Source organism: Cydia strobilella, chromosome 24, assembly GCF_947568885.1.
Source record: "Cydia strobilella chromosome 24, ilCydStro3.1, whole genome shotgun sequence".
In the NCBI taxonomy this organism is placed as follows: Eukaryota; Metazoa; Arthropoda; class Insecta; order Lepidoptera; family Tortricidae; genus Cydia; species Cydia strobilella.
In genome coordinates this window covers 264,989-286,051 of record NC_086064.1, presented here as the reverse complement: position 1 = coordinate 286,051, position 21,063 = coordinate 264,989, and the positions used below count along the sequence as shown (strand labels likewise).

The 21,063-nt window shown below is 39.9% G+C and overlaps 4 protein-coding genes across 4 annotated transcripts in view; 3 read left to right on the top strand and 1 right to left on the bottom strand.

Moving 5' to 3' along the window:
• The window catches only part of LOC134752316 (uncharacterized), a 38,372-nt gene extending 36,198 nt beyond the window's left edge, over nt 1–2,174 (top strand). The window contains exons 10-11 of the mRNA XM_063687986.1: nt 824–1,067; nt 1,756–2,174. Coding sequence (XP_063544056.1) covers nt 824–1,067; nt 1,756–1,977 — 466 coding nt within the window. The 3' untranslated portion in view covers nt 1,978–2,174. The remainder of the gene's footprint in view (nt 1–823; nt 1,068–1,755) is intronic.
• A 5,243-nt stretch (nt 2,175–7,417) lies between these two features.
• On the top strand, nt 7,418–9,333 carry LOC134752099 (peroxynitrite isomerase THAP4-like). The gene is made up of 2 exons (XM_063687661.1): nt 7,418–7,662; nt 8,208–9,333. Exons 1-2 carry the CDS (start codon nt 7,524–7,526, stop codon nt 8,570–8,572), a joined length of 504 nt encoding a protein of 167 aa, XP_063543731.1. The 5' UTR covers nt 7,418–7,523; the 3' UTR covers nt 8,573–9,333.
• On the bottom strand, nt 9,334–16,799 carry LOC134752100 (transcription initiation factor TFIID subunit 10-like). The gene is made up of 3 exons (XM_063687662.1): nt 16,505–16,799; nt 13,297–13,390; nt 9,334–11,420 (listed from the first exon to the last, which is right to left on the bottom strand). Exons 1-3 carry the CDS (start codon nt 16,693–16,695, stop codon nt 11,295–11,297), a joined length of 411 nt encoding a protein of 136 aa, XP_063543732.1. The 5' UTR covers nt 16,696–16,799; the 3' UTR covers nt 9,334–11,294.
• Nucleotides 16,800–18,084: 1,285 nt separating this feature from the next.
• Nucleotides 18,085–19,979, top strand: LOC134751967 (ADP,ATP carrier protein). The gene has a single exon (XM_063687483.1). It carries the CDS (start codon nt 18,320–18,322, stop codon nt 19,220–19,222), a length of 903 nt encoding a protein of 300 aa, XP_063543553.1. The 5' UTR covers nt 18,085–18,319; the 3' UTR covers nt 19,223–19,979.
• The last annotated feature ends 1,084 nt before the right edge of the window (nt 19,980–21,063 follow it).

Genomic DNA, 21,063 nt, shown 5'->3' with positions numbered 1-21,063 from the left:
TTTTTTGAAGAACTCCATACTGGAGCCCCTCGGGAAAACCTCGGCAGGGCTCGTTCCACAGTCGAAGCGTCCGTGGGAGGAGAATCCTCTTAAACCGCACAGTACGCGACCATTTAAGTGCTAGGGTGTGAGGATGAACGCCCTGCCGATGGCGAGCGGTGCGGTGATAGAAAGCGGCCGTCGGCATCATGTCAAACAATTCTTGTCCTTGTGGACCCCATGTATTTATTTTGTTCGCTTTCAATATAGCTCATCGTGTTCAAAGTTCAATGATAATGACAAATGGGCGCGATTAATTTGGCTTTGCATTTAGACAAACACTGTCGACGGCGCGCAGAAATTGAAATGTAAAAACTTTTTGACTGTGTGGCGTGCACAATTTATTCAAAAGAACATATTTTCCGGTTTATGCCGGTCATGCGAGTCGTGGCAGGAGCTTGCATCTCGGAGATCGGACTGGCGAACTGCTGTCAATACGGGTCTTGATAACTTTGAACACACCCGACTTGAAGATCTTGACGCCAAACGCCAGCTCCGAAAAACTCGGCCCAAGCCCTCCTACCATTACACATACAACGCATCTAGGCAGCTCTACCGTGTTCTGTGTTGTCGCATTTTCAAAACTAAATTTGGATTTGCAAGCCACGCTCGCGCCCACGCACGTAATAGTTAAGACCCTTTTTATTTAATTTGTCAGGATGTCGCCGTCGACGGATACGTCTGGGAGGACATCATCGTCATCACATTGTCACATTCTATTGCTATCTTCCTATACAATGAGATGCAGCACAGCGTCATGAGATCAAAGGTTCATATTTATCAGGTTTCTGGAGGAGTTCCGCGCTTGGCGGCTGTCGTGCGCACCGCCCTGGGGCGCGGAGGCGCTGGCGGCGCTGCGCGAGCTGGGCTGGGCGGGCGCGGCGGCCGAGCAGGCGCTGCGAGCCACCGGCGGAGCCCCGCCCGCCGCCGCCGCCTGGCTGCTGGGCGAGCGCGGCGCCAGCGTGTGCGAGCTGGTGGACGGGCTGCCCGACGGCGCCGTGCTGCAAGCGCTGCTGAAGCAGCCGCAGGTGTGTATGTGCCACCGGCGGAGCCCCGCCCGCCGCCGCCGCCTGGCTGCTGGGCGAGATAATATTGTGATCCCACCGGTGATGCTCATATGGCCACACAGATAATATTGTGATCCCACCGGTGATGCTCATATGGCCACACAGATAATATTGTGATCCCACCGGTGATGCTCATATGGCCACACAGATAATATTGTGATCCCACCGGTGATGCTCATATGGCCACACAGATAATATTGTGATCCCACCGGTGATGCTCATATGGCCACACAGATAATATTGTGATCCCACCGGTGATGCTCATATGGCCACACAGATAATATTGTGATCCCACCGGTGATGCTCATGGCCACACAGATAATATTGTGATCCCACCGGTGATGCTCATGGCAGCCAAACCAACGTGTTAAGCGGAAATCCTATTCTTTACCTATTCCTATTCTCATGTGATAACCGAAATGAATATGTATCTACAACAACATATATTATTAAGTCGAATAAACTCTCAATCCATTTTTGAGGATCTCCGACTGCACCATCTCTACTGGTTTCAATAAGTATTGTCAAAGATAGAATATAACTCCGTAATTAGATGGATACAGTCTAAGGAAAAAACGTGCCTAGAAAATCAAGAAAATTTGATTCTCCATCAGATGGCGCCACTACCTTTGTATTGTTTATTTCCCAGATCCAACGCGGCCTGCTGAACACGCGCATGCTGGTCGCCTTCATCGGCATGGTGGGCCCGGCCAACAGCGCGGCGCTCTGGCTCTCCTCCCCCCGCGGCTCCCCCCTCCTGTCACAAATCTCGCGCACCTACCACTCCGAGAAGTACTGTCTCGCCGTCAACCAGTTCAGCGAGGAACACAACACTCACAACACCCGACCGTGTACTTCGAGACAACGATAAATTTTCTTCATAGTTCGTCTACTCGCTAACGGAGGGCGCTTTAATCAAAAATTAATTACAAGTTCTTATACTGCAAATTTGTTCTACAATCATGCGGAAACTGGGGCTTAATATTAATTTATAGCTATAATTAATATATGATTTAATTGGTATGTCTTTCTTTTGAATCTTAGCTCAATAAAATGTTTATTACCTTTGTTGATTGATACATTTATTTTGATCTCAAGGTATGTATTATTTTGTTGACTTGGGTAGAAGACATTTATACGATAAAATTCATTCATCGCCATACTCATCGAATCTCCTCCAAGTTACAATTTATATAAAAATTTGTGGTAAAAACTGCAAAAAGACTTAGTGTAAGGCCTGAGTGGACGCTCGAAGCGGAGCGTTCGGCGGGGCGTGCAGCGTGGCGTCGGGCTCACAAGTGATGTAAGCAGCGTGCACTAAGGCCACTCCTATACGTTTGCATTTGTTTAATATGCACGCCGCACGCCCCGCCCCGCTGCACGCCCAACTCGAGCGTCCACTCAGGCCTTACACTTAAGAAGACCAAATGTTTAAAAACATCCCGCGTGATGCAGGAAGGTGCCCGGGCTGTTCTGGAGCGGCGGCGCCGTGTGCCGCGCCTGCGCCTTCCCGCCAGAGAATTTCCACTTCCCGCACAGCGCGCCTGGTGAGTGATAAACTGATAAATGATAAGTGATAACCACAAACTACTAAGCAGATGGTGTGCTAACTAAACTACTTTTTTTTAATTTATTTATTATTATATTTTATTTTTATTAAAAAAAAGAGACAGTAATTGCTGCTACTTAACTGCCAAACGTTTGTTGGCAGAAAACTTATTCTACCCTTCACTGTAAATTAAGTTATTTTGGCGTTATACATAGTTATACGTTTTACGGTAACACGTGCAAAGGTATAGTTGGTCAAACCAAACTGTCAGTAAATGAGAACTTCCCCCCCTCTCACTTCCTTTTCTTTTGGGTGCCAGTACTAGAAAGCCTTTTGAAAGCACCGTAAGGGCCTCTCCAAAACGTCACCGATAATCTAATGTGATTTCTGATTTGCAATATGTGGCGTTTGATTGAATTTGAATTCGTTGCTCGCCTACTTAGCCAGCATTATCTAAAATCGAACCGCATGCCATTTGTGGCAACATCTAAAGCCTCACATTCAGTGCCAGCGCGGCTTCGCGCTACGAGCGGAGCCAGTAACATAAGAAAACCCGTATGTTGCGAAAAGAGCCTACGAACAGAGAACCCACCTACCTGGTCGTTGGCAGTAAATGTATTAAATAATAATACAATTTATTTATTTCGGACAAACAAATGCATCCATAGGGTGTTAGTAATACAAGCAAAATCTTAATTTAGTGTTAGTATTTAATACAATAGGTACCTACTTATATTATAAATTGCGCTACACTTTTATTTTCTCGGTCCAGTGCTTGAGGATCGGACCATCAAACCTAACAGCAATTTCTCTTAGAATGCTGTTGGGACTACATCTCACACGCCTTAGTAATGAGACTATATTTTACGTTAAACCATAAGAAACATTCAGTGATGCATAACTAATTAGAGGTAAACACAGCATTTAAAAAAAAAGGAAACAGTAAACTTAAAGTAACAGTTAATGGCTAAATAATAACCTAACCTAACAACCTAATGAAGGATATATACATACTATTTTTTTATGATAATAAAATGTTATGTTAACGCCTGTATATAACCATGTCTCTAGCAAATAAAAAATTCATTCATTCAAAGCATAGAGTAACTGATACTAGAGCGTTACTGTCATAGTAAATTTTGTAACCCCAGTAATATCACTGCCATCTGTCGACACACTTTAAAACTAAAAATGAAGATTTATAAAAATACGATAGAGTGTATTTAAATATAGATAAATGATTTTTTTTATTTGCATTAATTATTTTTATGATTTTGACCCATGTTCTTTCACTGATATGCGTTAAAATTGTTAAATAACAAACGAAACCGTCAACGCCACCTATACGACATTAGGCCAAAACTAGTAGCGCCCTCTGAACGAGAATAAAATTGTCTTGATTTTCGAGGCACGTTTTTTCCTTAGACTGTATCCATCTATTACGGAGTTATATCTATCTTTGATTCAAAGGGACCTCATTTCGTGTCAGGTTTGCTGACGATGCAGGTGTCGCCCGATGACGAGGTATGCGGTATCTTCAGCATCATATTTAAGCCGCTGCATCAGTTCGACCTCCGCAGCGTAGTGTTTGGTCGGGTACGACTTTCTACTAACTAGTGCCGCTACTCGCCGACAGATGGCGTTTATAGTTGTTGTCAGATTTACCATCGATACAACCAGAGAGATCAGCGCTGGGTATATATATCAACATATATCTAGCAAAAGCTGAGACTGGTACCCATTGCCTATACCACAAACATACCTAGATGTAGTTTACTGTTTAAATTTTCTTTTTTTTTCTTTCTTTCTGTGCATGTTTTCTATAATGTTTTTTGTGAAATTTAAGTGTATTGTGTTTTTTTTGGTTTTGTCTCTTGTGCAATGTTTTTTTATATATATTTTTTTCTGGTATAAGCAATAAAACATATTTTATTTTATTTTTTATTTTATCTCAGCAAGGGTCGCCAGCTGATTGGATTAGCGGGGGGGGGCAAGTTGCTGCGGCCGATGGGGGAGGGGGAGGGGCATACATTTAGTCGTATGGCTCTGGTACGGGTTCTGGTGAAGCCAGCCCTCAGGCTTCACTACCGCGAAAAACGTAAATTCGTTAGGTATCTGCCTAGAAACACATACTATAGAGAATATATAGAATCGAAATATAGAGATCCACTATCTCTATATTTCAATTTTGGTGACTGATAAGGATTGTTTGCAGGTGGTGGTCCCGTCTCGCACGTTCGAGGCTGTACGCGCGCTCGGCTCGCAGCCCGTCGTCGAGATCACCGCCGCGACGCTGCTGCCGGTCCCGCGCCCGCGCCGGCCAAACAAATCATAGTTTATTTATATGTATATAGCCATGCCATGGACATTGGACAGTGCAGATGTATATCTGTATACACGGTGTTTCTTGACCCACTGAAAACCTAAAAACAGTTTGTTCAGAATCGGTAGGAGAATCGATCGCGCTACGTTTTAATGGGAGTAATCTATTTTTTTTTTTTTTTTTACATGCCCATTCTACAGGTTTGTAATGTAATAATATCAATAACTAGCATTTGACACGTTATTTGTCAATGAGCAACATCCTTAACTGGCCATTGGTAAACCTTATCTCGTTGCAGTAAGGTATGCAAATGGTCTATTAACAGTGTTTTCGATGGTAACTAGCAATTGTTTGATGTCACTAAAACGACGAAGCGTCTTGTGTAGAATTACCAGTCGAATAGAATTGTTAAGAAAACTAAACAACTAATATTTTTTAAAATATTTATCGGATTACAAAATAAATACTCAAGATGAGTTCAAAATAAATAAAAACTGTTGGGGTGTCTCAGGTTTTCAGTGGCTCAAGTAACACCGTGTATACACCTATGAGATAGACTTTAAGGATGCTTCAAGAAGGATTAAATCAAAATTAATAAGCGATCGTTAAGTTTTATTAGCCTGTAAATATTTAACTGTGGATACCCGGCCGCTATTAGAACAACGGTGTTATTTGTTCGTTTGGATAGCCAACTAAAGTCTGACCTGGAATCAACCTGGAATATATGATCATTGTCACGAGGGCGCTGTTATTTTCATGTAGTGTGAAAATATTAGTTCCAGTGAAATTCCGCAACATGACGCGTGATCATATATTTCCTGGTCAGGCTTTAACTATACACAAACTCTTCTTGCACATTTTTTGTAAGTATATATATAAACCGAGTGCGAGTCGGACTCGCACACGAAGGGTGCCGTACCACTACGCAAAAAACGGCAAAAAGATCACGTTTGTTGTATGGGAGCCCCACTTAAATATTTATTTTATTCTGTTTTTAGTATTTGTTGTTATAGCGGCAACAGATATATAGTTTATCAAAAGACTAGTCTCATTTTAAACATAGACAGAGAGAATACTACCATACTATCTTTGTCTTACACTAGTACTAGTACCCAAAAGAAAAGGATGAGTATAGCTTTTTTTTTGTTCTTATTTACTGACAAAATGGTTTGACCAACTATTATAAATCATAACATATCATATATCATCTGTGAAAGTTTCAACTGTCTATAGCTATCACGGTTCACGAGATACTGTCACGGACAGTGGAGACGTATATATAAGCGCGGAAAATTGTTGTGTTCAGAGGGCCTACCGCGAACCACGTTCGACGTGTTACCTCTCTGTCGCACTTGTAAATTCGTACGTAAGCGTGACAGGGAGGCAACACGTGGAACGTGGTTCGCGGTAGAGCCCCAGGTGAACGCTCGATCTCCGATCTCCCAAAAAACTGAATACTGCGCCACAGAACTTACGTTTGAAAACCGGGATATGCGTTTTATAAAGGTTGGTATTTTGGTATTAAAAGCAAAATCTGTAACTGCTGTTTGTGTCACATCACTAATAGTTTTTTGTTATACAAGGGTGCAAAGTTGTATTTCACCCGCGAGTGTAGAATTGAAACACGAGCAAGCGAAAGGATTCTATAGGTGAACCACGAGCGAAGCGAGTGGTTCTAAAATAGAATCCTGAGCGTAGTGAGTGTTTCAACACACGAGAAGTAAAATACATTTGCGCCCGTGTGTAACACAAAACTTTTCACCTCACTATAGCGAGGAAAGTGCAACATCCACAGGCGTTAGATCATCACTGGAATCACTCATTTCTTTACGATATTATAACAGAAAACTCTGGAAGTTGTGTATTTTACGCGAGGCGGTGAGAAAAGGTTTTAAGTAAAAAATTTGTTGACAATGTTGACATTTCTGATGTATGAAATGTCAACGATGCGTTTTGAAATTGCATCGACTCAACTTGTGCGTTCAGAATTATATTTAACATCATTATAAAAAACAAACGTTTCTTATGGAATTTTAAGGTTTATGACTTAAAATCATTAAATAAAGCTAAATTTGGTATTTTTTATTAGATTCTCAAACCATTTATTTAATGATAATTAATATCGAACGAACCATTATCATGAGCGTTTTACGTTTTGTTATCTGTCAAGCTACTTAAACACGCACCATCCAAGGTCAAATTACTTTCCCCACTAGTGGATAAAACGCGTTTTTCCCCGCTTGTATTGAAGGATAAACGACAACTTTCCGAGCTAGTGAGGGGAAAAAAAATATGTATATATGGTTGTAAGAAAAAGTGAATATAGAGATTGCAGGTTTCAGACTCAGGAAAACGGGTACAAGAATTCTGAAATAAATACAGGAATCCGAACGCTTTTCGAAGGTGAGCTGTCAACCACATTGACATCTTGTTTACGGCGTTTGCGAAAACTTTTAGCAACTTGTAGTAATATTGCGATTCTGCCGGTATCTATACGAGAAAAGAAAAGCCTCCTTTCTCCTTTTCAAAAGGCGAGAACGTGATAATGGCAGCCGTAGAAATGCCTGAAGCCTTGAAGCCGATCAGCTGGCTCGCCGGCCGCTGGAAGACCGAAAGCGGCTGCGGAAAATACCCGAACATTCCGGAGTTTCAGTACCACGAAGTTTTGGAATTCACCTGCATAGGTATTAATATAATAAACGTCATAATTATTCTCATAGAATATATTTAAAAAATTATGCAGCGTAATAATAATGATGACATTCCACACTTTGTCATTACAAATTCAATGCAGTTAGCTTGGTCAGACAAACTAAAGTATACAATAATCAAATGGCTACGGATTGCATCCACAAATTCTATTTATTCTTGCAGGATTAGCATAGTTTATGAAAATCACTAGGTTTTTTGATAATAGATAGCAAATAATAGCTTAGTCTATTTGTGCCATAATAATTTTTGAAGTGAAGTCCAAAGACTGACTCAGGATCAGGTCATCATAAAGTTTTTGAAATACAGTGAATGGGGTTGGCTGGTCGAAATAATTAGCAGATGGCGCCAGCATAGCTTGCCCTGTCAATCCTTAGAATTGTGTCAAATTTTTATTTTTTTAATGCCCTGGATGCCAGCCCTTTAAGCCAAATCTCATAGAAAAAGGGGCAAGCTATGATGGCGCCATCTGCAAACCTTTGACAGACGCCAACCCCATTGATTACATCATGTCCCACAGGTCAACCAATGTTGAATTTCACCTCCACATCTCGGCACCCAGAAAAGCAAACTCCAATGCACCAGGAACGCGGCTTCCTCCGCATCAAGCCTGGCTCCCACCAGCTCGCCTTCATCGTCAGCCACAACTTTGGACTAACATCGCTGGAGGAAGGCCAAGTGGAGCCGGAGAAACAACAAGTTGTTTTGATTTCAACTAGTATTTCACGGATGTCGTTTGCGAAGCAGCCGTCTGTTAAGAGCTTGAAGCGGGTTTGGAAGCTCCTGGATCCGGGCACTCTGGAAGTGACCATTTATATGGAGACTGATGACACACCACTTACTGAGCACCTAAAGGCTGTTTACACCAAAGAATCTCAAGAGTAGTGTGTATTTGGGGCATTTTCTATGAAAAGGGACCTTATTACCGATGGCGCTTACGCCGCACAGCGTCGCGCGGCATTGTATTTATATCGGAGCATCGTTTATAATGGTGTAAGCGCTATCGACAATAAAGTCCCTTTTTATAGAAAATACCACATTTGTAGGTACCGAGTAGTAGGTACATGATAACCGAAATTTCGTAATCTGCCTCTTTATTGCGTCAATAGCAGCAAGGCAAGAGTGATAGAGAGGCAGATAACGAAATTTCGATTTTCGTGTTTCGCGGTAGGCCCTCTCACATGATGTCTGAAACTTTCAAAAATTGCGAGATTTCCACATGGTAAAATATCGGAAACCTCGTTTTTTGATGAGAAACGAAATTTTCTATTTCCAATTATTTAATCGCGTAATAACTTATGTTTATTTTTATTGCCTGACGTTTTGAACGTGACGTTACGTTCGAAACGTCAGGCCATAAATAAACGTAAGTTTTTACGCGATTAAGTCCCGGTGTTAGTTTCAAATTATTTAATATAGAACTCACACACAGCGGTCAACAGCCATTTAAGTAAGCCAGCAAGTAGTGACTTAATGAACATTAGTAACAATTTCCAACAGTCTCTACCTCCTTGAAAAGGCACTCATATGTGATCATTCAATCAAAACATTGCAAACTGCTTACATGAATTTTGTTCGTTATGTAATTATTGCAGCACTCGCAGTAATTTAGAAGTTGATCTCTGAATAAATAAAAGATAACTGTTTATCACTTGTTTTATTTCTTAGTTGGTGTTAAATTAGTACATTCACATAAATAATAACTATAACAATATTATTGCTATTTGAGACCTACAAACTAAAGCGAACACCGTATTTTTTTTTTTCATTTACACTACTTCAGTCATAATAATAAAAATGTAGTCTGTAAAAGGTGTACAGGATATGTGTAATACAAAATTACCATTTTTAGCCGTCCAAAGTACGAAATTTACAAATAAGAGCGACAAAATCAGTGCTTTACGCGCGTTTACCTAAACGTCCATCAGAAAAAAAATCATTACTAATTTAGTGAGTCTGTTTTCAAAAAATTGATCTGTAAAACGGCAAGATGAGAAGACGTGCTAATAGAAACCAGTACTTGTTATTTCTATTACGTATCAAAAGCTGTACAATTTCAACGAGTAAATATATCAATTTTACATTTTTGCGACTAAAATCGATAATGGGCTTTTAACAGTTTCACGTTTTAGACAATGATTACTCAATTTACTTATAAATCTATATTATCTGAGGAGTGTCTTTTCAAAAGGGCTTATTTTTGTATGGTGTTCATAGAGAAATGAGCTCTTTTGAAAAGACTCCTCATCTGTAACATCTTGTTTAATTTTCATGTTTTTTGTTCAAAGAAGGGGTACAGTAAAGTGTACAAATTACCCAAAAATATGTCCCATAGTTCTTAATTCGCTGACATAAGAGCTATGGGACATATTTTTGAGTTTGATGTGTGCACCCATATTTTTACACTTGAATGTACAAGCAATTACAAGTGGGATGGTCAATAAGTTCCATAAATTATTACACCTACGTTTTGAATCATCGCAGTTAAAAAAAAACTGTTATGAAAGTTCACAAACAATACTCTTAATATATTATTAAGGTGTTGGGGGTGGTTGGGGTAAGATTGAATGAGTTTTTCATGAGGCAAGACAAAAATCACCTGCCTTATCTGACTTTCAGAATTGATGTAACACCTAAACTATAAAATGTATGTACATGACTTTATAATCAATAAATGAAATGAAATGAAAACTGCCTAGTGCGGAGACCCCTGGAATGTCTGTAACCTTTAGCTGAAAATAAATGATCTTTATTCTTTATTCATCCGTATGCCGAAGCATTACGGGCGACTTCATCCTACCCCGCATGGAAAACCCATTCAAACTTACCCCAACGCACCTTATTTAGATTTTAATTGAGTTAAGTCTAAGTAGAGTATAAATTAGCTCAATTAAAATCTAAATAAAGTGCGTTGGGGTAAGATTGAATGGGTTTTTCATGAGGTAAGACAAAAATCATCCATATGCCGAAGCATTACGGGCGACTTCATCCTACCCCTCATGAAAAACCCATTCAAACTTACCCCAACGCACTTTATTTAGATTTTAATTGAGTTAAGTCTAAGTAGAGTTGAAATTAGCTCTACTCATTTGTTGAACTGAACTGACATGAAAATTAAACGAGACAACTATCACTAGAGTCCGTATAAGCTAAATGTGGTATTTTCTATAAAAAGGGCCCTTATTGTCGATGGCGCTTACGCCATTATAAACGATGCTCCGATATAAATACAATGCCGCGCGACGCGACGCTGTGAGGCGTAAGCGCCATCGACAATAAGGTTCCTTTTCATAGAAAATGTCCCAAATTTGCACTGACTTAAACAGTGTAGTGTGGGAGTGTCATTATAAACACCACATTTTCATAGAAATTTCACATTCATGATGACACACTTTGTCGTCGCGAATGTCATGCAGAGTTAGCTTGGTCGACTCTACAATGGGGTTGGCAACTGTCAAAGGTTTGCATATTTGGCTTAAAGGGCTGGCATCCAGGGCATTAAAAAAATTTTTTGACACAATTCCAGGGATTGACAATAGATTGACAGGGCAAGCTATGCTGGCGCCATCTACTAAATACTTCCACTGGCCAACCCCATTATACTAGCCTAGACGTAGTAATGGGGCTTGCGCGCCACGATCCCGTACTCCTGCAGCGCGGGCACCAGGTCCTCCATCGTCATAATGTATTTCTTCTCCTTCGGGCCCTTCTGGCTCTTCGAGCTGGAGCTGACCTGGAACACGCGCATACAATTTCATAACATGTTTATGAGGGCTACCGTTTTTGTGCTCACCAGTTGGCGCCACTGTAGATGTAGGTCCAGAAAAACAGGTCTCAAAATTCTTCTATTCTTCATGATTAATCAAAGATGGACATAGATTTACCACAATTATGAATAACGAGTGAAATTTTTCGATAAAAAAGTTTGAAACCCCCCAAACTTCTATGAAATGAAAAATGAAAATGAAAATGAAATGAAAATATTTTATTTCATTAATAAAATGTTACATTACAAGGTAGTAGGTTGGGACTTCCTTTTAAGTATATTATACCTGTATCAGGAAGCCCCGCTCCTCCGTAGCAACAAGTTGTAGTTAGTTTAACAAAAGCAGAAAGAGAACTTAAGCTAATACAATTTTATCTACATTAAATGTGTGTGTGTGTGTGTGTGTGTGTGTGTGTGTGTGTGTGTGTGTGTGTGTGTGTGTGTGTGTGAGTGTGAGTGTGAGTGCAGGTGGTGAGGTGAGATCTATGCATTTGAAATTTTGAAAGACCTCCATCTACACTAGCGCCCCTAGCGGCGAAATTAAACGTGGTAGCCCTCATTTGATGGATGATGACAGTGCTGCCGGTTTAATATATATTAGCAGCTTATATATAATATTTTTTATATAACCCACTTCGTTAATATAAAAAAACCGGCCAAGTGCGATTCGGACTCGCGCACGAAGGGTTTCGTACCATTACGCAAAAAACGGCATAAAAATCACGTTTGTTGTATGGGAGCCCCATTTAAATATTTATTATATTCTCTTTTTAGCATTTGTTGTTATAGCGGCAACAGAAATACATCATCTGTGAAAATTTCAACTGTCTAGCTATTACGGTTCATGAGATACAGCCTGGTGACAGACAGATGGACAGCTGAGTCTTAGTAATAGGGTCCCGTTTTTACCCTTTGGGTACGGAACCCTAAAAAGGAAGTCAATTATAAAAGATATGATTATAAAAGGCCCATCCCGTACCCATCAGCAAAGATAGATATAACTCCGTAATAGATGGATACAGTCTAAGGAAAAAACGTGCCTCGAAAATCACGAAAATTTGATTCTCGATCAGATGGCGCCACCACCTTTGGCCTACTCTCGTATAGAGGGCGTTGATAGATGGATACAGTCTAAGGAAAAAACGTGCCTCGAAAATCACGAAAATTTGATTCTCGATCAGATGGCGCCACCACCTTTGGCCTACTCTCTTATAGAGGGCGTTGACGGTTTCGTTTGTTATTTAACAATTTTAACGCATATCAGTGAAATAACATGGGGCAAAATCATATAAAAATAATTAATGCAAATTAAAAAAATCATTTATCCATATTTAAATACATTTTATCGTATTTTATAAATCTTCATTTTTAGTTTTAAAATGTGTCGATAGATGGCAGTGAATTTACTGTGGTTACAAAATTTACTATGACCATGGACATGACAGTACCGCTCTGTCCTATTAAACTAAGTCCAAAAGAGAGGCACTGTGAATGACATCTCGCTTTGTGTGGTAGGGCACAGGACAGCGGATGTCATTCCAGATCTAGAGCAGAGCCCAACTGGGGAGGTACCTCCACCTTACAGAAAACCGCAGCCAAATAACACTAGACCCTACTAATAGTGTTGTGTTCCTGCCGGTGAGTAAGGTTGCCAGAGCTCGAGGGAGAGGAGTGTTAGGGTCGGCAACGCGCATGTAACTCCTCTGGAGTTGCAGGCGTACATAGGCTATGGAGACTGCTTAACATCAGGCGGGCCGTATGCTTTTGCCACCGACATAGTATAAAAAAAATTTATATCCTCTTTGCCATCAGCCACGAAAGAAAGATAAGACCTGAATATTACCTGGCTGGAGGTGCGCATCTTGCTATGCTGTAGTGCATCATTGGCCACGTCTGACAGAAACTTCTGGGACGCCAGCGCTATCAGACGAACCAGCCTGCAACAACCCATCCTATACTATACTATTCAGTGAAAAACTATTCAATACGTAATTACTGAAAGATAAATGAGGGAATAGTTATTTACGATACAAGTGCGGAAAAGAGGAAATTCGAAACGAGTGGCGATAAATTAAAACATGACCGCAGGGAGTGTTTTAAATCGACACGAGTTGCGAATTACCTATTCGCAAGTGTATCGTACAACGTTTTACAGTACATATGGCCCTTTAAACTTTCGACATATGAACGATAAGTGCTCTTTACGCACTAGGGCGAGAAAGTTGCACCATATGTACTGTAAAATATTAACAGTATAAGAAAGAACATAGTCAGCCATTTCTTGAATTTCTGTTTTTATTTAACATATTGGTAGATTAAACATTACAATTTAATATGTATGTAGAAATGATATTCAAATAGGCCTAGCAACATATTGGTTGCCATGAGCATCACCGGTGGGGTCACGTAATCTTCTCTATGTGGCCATGAGCATCACCGGTGGCAAAGATAGATATAACTCCGTAATAGATGTATACAGTCTAAGGAAAAAACGTGCCTCGAAAATCACGAAAATTTGATTCTCGATCAGATGGCGCCACTACCTTTGACCTTATAGAGGGCGTTGACGGTTTCGTTTGTTATTTAACAATTTTAACGCATATCCGTGAAAGAACATGGATCAAAATCATAAAAATAATTAATGCAAATAAAAAAAAACATTTATCCATATTTAAATACATTTTATCGTATTTTATAAATCTTTATTTTTAGTTTTAAAGTGTGTCCATAGATGGCAGTGAATTTACTGTGGTTACAAAATTTACAATAACAGTACCGCTCTATCCTATTATATCCTCTTTGCCGGTGGAATCAAAAGCTCATTTAAATTTCTATTGGGCGTGGCAGCAATACTGTATGTGTAGTATGGCGAGCAGTGAACATGTTAAACTTTACTAAAGTAAAAAAGTTACTGACCCCAAAGAGGATATAATAAGATAGAGCGGTACTGTCATAGTAAATTTTGTAACCACTGTAAATTCACTGCCATCTATCGACACACTTTAAAACTAAAAATGAAGATTTATAAAAATACTTTAAAATGTATTTAAATATGGATCAATGATTTTTTAACTTGCATTCATTATTATTATATGATTTTGACCCATGTTCTTTAACGGATATGCGTTAAAATTATAAATAACAAACGAAACCGTCAACGCCCTCTATACGAGAGTAGGCCAAAACTAGTGGCGCCATCTGATCGAGAATCATATTTTCGTGATTTTCGAGGCACGTTTTTTCCTTAGACTGTATCCATCTATTACGGAGTTATATCTATCTTTGCTGACCCTGAAGGCCTAGTAGAATAGTTCAAAATAATTTTGCATGCTTAGTTATTAGGTTAGAATTATACAGCATGTTTACACAGTGTAAACTCCATATGGGGCATTCTCTTTAAAAAGGGACCTTATTGTCGATGGCGCTTACGCCGCACAGCGTCGCGCGGCATTTATATTGGAGCATCGTTTATAATGGCGTAAGCGCCATCGACAATAAGGTCCCTTTTTATAGAAAATACAACATATAATCTGCTCTTGTCGGTGGAGTAATTGCCAATCCTTTCTTTCCTGAGCCATTTCTTTCTATATAACGAAAACTCTCTATAGCGTCAAAAAACGTCCGGTCCCTTGAGTGTCGCTATAGAGTCGCTGGAATATAGGCCTATGCTCAGCAGTGGGCGATAAAGGGCTGATATGATGATATAGAGTTCACACTATATTTACTTGGCACAAGAGCTCCTTGTTTTGGGCTAATGGGACCCCAAGTTTACCCACTAAACAACCCCCCCGTCTGCCGCCATTGTGCTGTAGCGGTGGGCTGTAGGAACGCTCGAACTTTACTTCTACAGCACCACCAGCACCAGTCCGTGTTTGCGGACCGTCGCCTCCGGAGGCCCTCGGTGGCCTCATTTTCCTATGGACCGTATCCAGTACGGTCGCCCTCTCAGGGACCACGTGAGTTTGACACAAGAGCTAAGCTAACTGCCATCAACCTGTTTCACAGTTTGGCAGTACTATTTCAATGTAACACCTATGTACCATGTCTTATGAAATAAATGAATAATAATAATACAAGCTGTCCTTTCTTTTTTATCTACCAGCATAAACGTGAAATTGTTTAAAATAATTGATAACAATAACCAATTAATTGAAAATGTACTTAATTTAGCATTTCCTTTCATCTGTGGCTTGTGAAAGATGTGCTATTTAAATAGTGACCTTGTAGTGATTTTTCCTCAGTCACCCGTTGACCACCAACGCTGTAAAGGGTTCGAAACGTGGGGATGTATTATAAATTGAATATACGCGATATAATCCGTTTTCATAGTTTTATTCTCATAGTTTCTCACTCTTATTTTATGGCCACTTCTATTTTTATTTCTATGTTTATGCTTATTTTCTGTTTTATTTATGTATTTTATTTCAGAACTTTCTAACACCACTCACCGTCATATTTACCTAACTGTAACGTGATCTGGGTTCCGGCAGAATATCAGTGCTCCGCTCCATAGAGTGGAGCGTATAGCTGAGTCGGAACCCTTTTGTTGTTGCTGCAATGCACACAGCGTGCAGCTAACCACTAACAACTAATTTTTCGTGTTTAAGTAAAATTTTTTTTGTTAATTTAATTTAGTACATAAGTTTTGTTCTTACTGCAATGTACCTACTTATACTTTACACTAAAATTGTGTGTTTTGCAGCATCCAAATAAACGTTTTATCTATCTGTCTATCAATCTATCTATCTATTTCATGAGTGACCTTGAAGTTCAAATTTTGAATTTAAAATTGCCGCAAAAACTGATGTCCGATTCAGGTCTGCCACAGATGAAAGGATTTACAACTTACAACATTTACAACAAGTATAACAAATTAAAAGGTGTCAGTAAATACTATTTTAGTCACAAGTACAAATAAGACAAAAATGGTGTAATAAGAGAGGACAAAAACTAGACAGGGGATCTATAACTGTTTGCAGTTTGTTTTGTCAATAAAACATTAGGTAGGTAATTTTAGTTGGGTTCATGCATTGGTCGGGTCATGTACTCACCTAGGGTCTTGAGACTCGAAACCAGCCATATTTAGGTAATGAGCAACGACTGAATCGGGAATAGAAGGATTGTAGTTCTCGAGCTGCAAAAGAAAATCGCTGAGGCCATGTCCCGCGCCGCTGTCGTCGTCAATTCCGACGGACGGAGAACCCATGCGACCCATCTGCATATTATTAAACTTAAAATCCATCCAATTAATTCGAACTACGGAAAGGTACTCGTAAAAATTGGAAACTAACACTTGTTTTTAGAAATTGAAATTTTAGAATCAGTGAAGCAAGCAAATTATCATAACCACAGATAACTAAATAACGCAATTTGACAGTGTCAAAATGACGTCATTTTCGTTGGCCAAGCGTTGTTCGCTACTCCACAACAGATGGCGCCACAATGAAATATTATTCCATTAAAAATAATCTTAAGGGGCCTCCACACTCGCGTTCGCGGCTTCGCGCCGCGTAGTCTGGAGCGCGCTATAGAGAAATACAGTCTGGCAAAAAGGAGTAGAAATTAAAAAGTGGCAACACTGTAGTGTAGTGTCGTCCCTTTCAAATCAATCTAAGAAAAACGGGACGACACTACAGTGTTGCCACTTTTTAATTTCTACTCTTTTTTGCCAGGCTGTAAGATGAAAGAATAAATAAAATAAAGTAATAATTCTACATCTGATTAGATTTTCGGAAAGGTAAATAGTAATACACCACATAAAATATCAGACTATTTAGAAGACGTTAACCCTTGGAGTTAATAAGTATGTGCATAGTGTAACATAGATAATGTTATTTAATATTTAATTTTTAAGTAAATACAATTGTTTGACGTCATAAAGAGATTGTAAAATCCTATTATGAAAATAAACGATATGATATGATATGATATGACTGCAATGGATGCCAAAATATTGAATCCTGAGCGCAGCGATGGATTCAAATCAAATGAGAAAGCAACAAATTAGCAAGTTACTATTGTGTTACTATTGAAATTTAATGTGGGTAATACTTGGCTACAACACTGCACGAAATATAGGTATATTTTTATTATTGGCCATGTAGAAAGATAATTTATTTAAAAATTAGAACGAAGCCAACTTATTTGTGTTTAAATAATTTTGAACGCAACTTTATAGCCAACGCGTCGATGGAATGATTGCATAACGATCTTATTGATTTTTTCAAGCAATAACGAAACGCATTTTGTGCTCGTCACGGAAGTGTTTCCATTATATTTACGTTTACCTGGACTTCGAGGAAAATTTTGTTTAAACTTTTTCATTTAAAGATTTATGTTTTTTTGTGATTTACTTTATATGTACTACTAAAAATATAATTCGAAGAAAAATGATAAAAACAATGAAGATAAAAAATTAATCATAGCTAGTGTAACTGATTTTTATGACTACTAATGAGAAAAAAATGAGGTGCATGTAAATATTTGAATATTAGTAATACTTGAAATATTTATGGATAAAACATCTTAAAAATAATTAAGTGCAAATTTTGTTACGGGGAGATTCATAGTTTTTGTAACGGCCACACCGGCCTCGTGGTACTTCGTCGCTAGGTTGGTAACATTGGCCCCCTTCCTCCTTCTTTTGCGCCGCTCCACGGGCAGAACAGCGAGAGAACGTGATCGATCGAATTTCAAAAAAGGCACACACCTACCCCTGTGCTCCCGCGATCACGAAATTACTCAAAATCTCCTGATAACATATATCGGGAGTTAGTGTTTCGTGACTCCACCATCCCGTGTGTGACCTAAGTAGATTACACCTCTACGCCCGCGAGGCATTCAGCCAGTGTAGAACCCCATTCAAAATGTCGAACCTCGCCGATCCGGTCGCGTTCGCAAAGGACTTCATCGCCGGAGGCGTGTCCGCCGCGGTCTCCAAGACCGCCGTAGCGCCCATCGAGCGCGTCAAGCTGCTTCTACAAGTGCAGCACGTGAGCAAGCAGATCACCGAGGACCAGCGCTACAAGGGTATCGTCGATGCCTTCGTGCGCATTCCCAAGGAGCAGGGCTTCGGCTCCTTCTGGCGCGGTAACCTCGCCAACGTCATCAGGTACTTCCCCACGCAGGCGCTCAACTTCGCCTTCAAGGACAAGTACAAGCAGGTGTTCCTCGGTGGCGTAGACAAGAGGACCCAGTTCTGGCGCTGGTTCGCCGGTAACTTGGCGTCCGGCGGCGCCGCCGGAGCCACCTCGCTGTGCTTCGTGTACCCGCTCGACTTCGCGCGTACCCGCCTCGCCGCCGACGTCGGCAAGGGCGCGGGCCAGCGCGAGTTCAGCGGTCTCGGCAACTGCCTCACCAAGATCTTCAAGTCCGACGGCCTCGTCGGTCTCTACAGAGGCTTCGGCGTGTCGGTGCAGGGTATCATCATCTACCGCGCGTCCTACTTCGGATTCTACGACACCGCCCGTGGCATGTTGCCCGACCCCAAGAACACCCCCATCGTCATCAGCTGGGCCATCGCTCAGGTCGTCACCACCGTGGCCGGTATCATGTCGTATCCCTTCGACACGGTCCGTAGGCGCATGATGATGCAGTCGGGCCGCGCCAAGGCCGACATCCTGTACAAGAACACGCTGCACTGCTGGGCCACCATCGCCAAGAGCGAGGGTACATCCGCCTTCTTCAAGGGCGCGTTCTCCAACGTGCTCAGAGGTACCGGCGGCGCGTTCGTGCTCGTCCTATACGAGGAGATCAAGAAGGTCCTGTAAATCTACTGTAAGAATTGTTACCATCTCTATTGTGATTCCGATCACCGCAAACCGCTCCCTGAAAATCATGTATTATTAGAAGCGAAAAACGAACCTAGTAACTTATTTTTAGTTAAATAAAGTGTTATACATTGATTCCAAAATGTATTGTTTTATTAAATTATGTAAATGTCGAGTGTTACATAAGCTTGCTCCACCTCGCTCAGTTATATTTGCTTTGTAAGCGCAAGTCGTAGACTTTGGAATCACATAATTTATACTGTAATTTGGTTCAGTTCAGAGCGATCACTTTCAGAGCCGGTGTCATTATGTAACGGCCTCATTTCATTCCACACATTGAGGGCAAGGCCAGAGATCTATTTCCAGTGTTGTGTTGTGAGTTAAAGAAGTGCTGTAGCAATATATCATTGTATCTCCGGCATGAACACTGAGTGAGTGTGTCCTTGTACTTTGGAAGTGTATTTTAACGTGTGTTATGTAATGCTAACATACTTGTGATTTGTTTTAAATCATGTGATTCTCAAACTGTTATGTAACGTAGTGTCTGCAGTGTGAATGGCTAGGGACGAAACTATTCTTGTCGCGTTCTGAACGCTCGAGACAGCACTCTGTATCTGTAGGTAACATTCAGTCGAAGCTTTAGGTTGAATTGTCGAAACATCTCGATTTTAAGAACAATCTTGTTTCCTCGGTGTGAGTTTTTTGTGAGAAAAATTCATGCGTATTACGAGTGATTATAATATAGATATGTTAAAAATAACTTTGATTTTCTTTTATCCCTATGACTTCTTACATTCAGGTCATCCAGACGCTCCATATCAGTTCCTCTTGCTTAACTACATCATAATTAATTATTAAATCAATTAATTTTTCAACTTTATTAGATTTCAATTCATTTCTTGTCCATTTTGTCATATCTGACATATTGGCTTGTAGTAAAAAGAACTATAACTGCCAGTGCCATTTTCTACAAAAAGGATACCTCAGAAAATTTAATTATTACAATAAAATCTTTGAACTATGAAAAATAACTGGTAAAGCTGTGGGCATATATGTATACTTGGCTCTGTCAATACCAAGCAAGTAGCTAAAATTTTCTGCTTTTCTTGTATGTAAATAGCATATTTGCTGTGCCTGTTATGTTATAAAAAATTAGCTGAAAATTTAGCATCCTACAAAGTGATTAAAATTTCAGCTACTTTTTTTTTTTTTTTTTTTAATTATGGCAATCGTCTTTAGACATTCCTGCCAGCTTCACGTCAATGTCAACAGAAAAAAATATATAATGTGCAACGATTTTGGTTGGCTAGCCAGACAATATTTTTTTCTAGCAAATTACATAAGTTTCATAGATCACTTATGTAACACGGGGCGAGATGGAGGATCCTGTCCATTGAGCGGAGATGACGTCATCGTGACGTCACGCCGAGTGAATGGCCGCCGTGTGATGTGACGTCACAATACTTGGGTAAAGTACTCTGCTCCGATACAACTGCAGTGAACTGACTCAAACTGGGATAAGTGAGACTTTAATGAGTTTTGTTCGCAGTTAGCATTGGTAAGCACAAGTGACTCGGTTTTAGCCAGATAATCTAGCATTTCCTATTCTATTGAATATTAGAAAAATTAAATTCAAGTCTATCTTTAGGTAGTTATAAATGTAAACAATATGTTTTTACATTTTCACTTACTTGAAACATTTATCAGATAGCAAATATTTTAAAACTAAATTACTATTGATTAATCAAATCATCCCGACATATTCCTATACGATTGTAGCAGCTTCGTTGTTACGTTGAGTAAGTAATATCACGTAATATATAGTAGTAAACTTCTGTAAG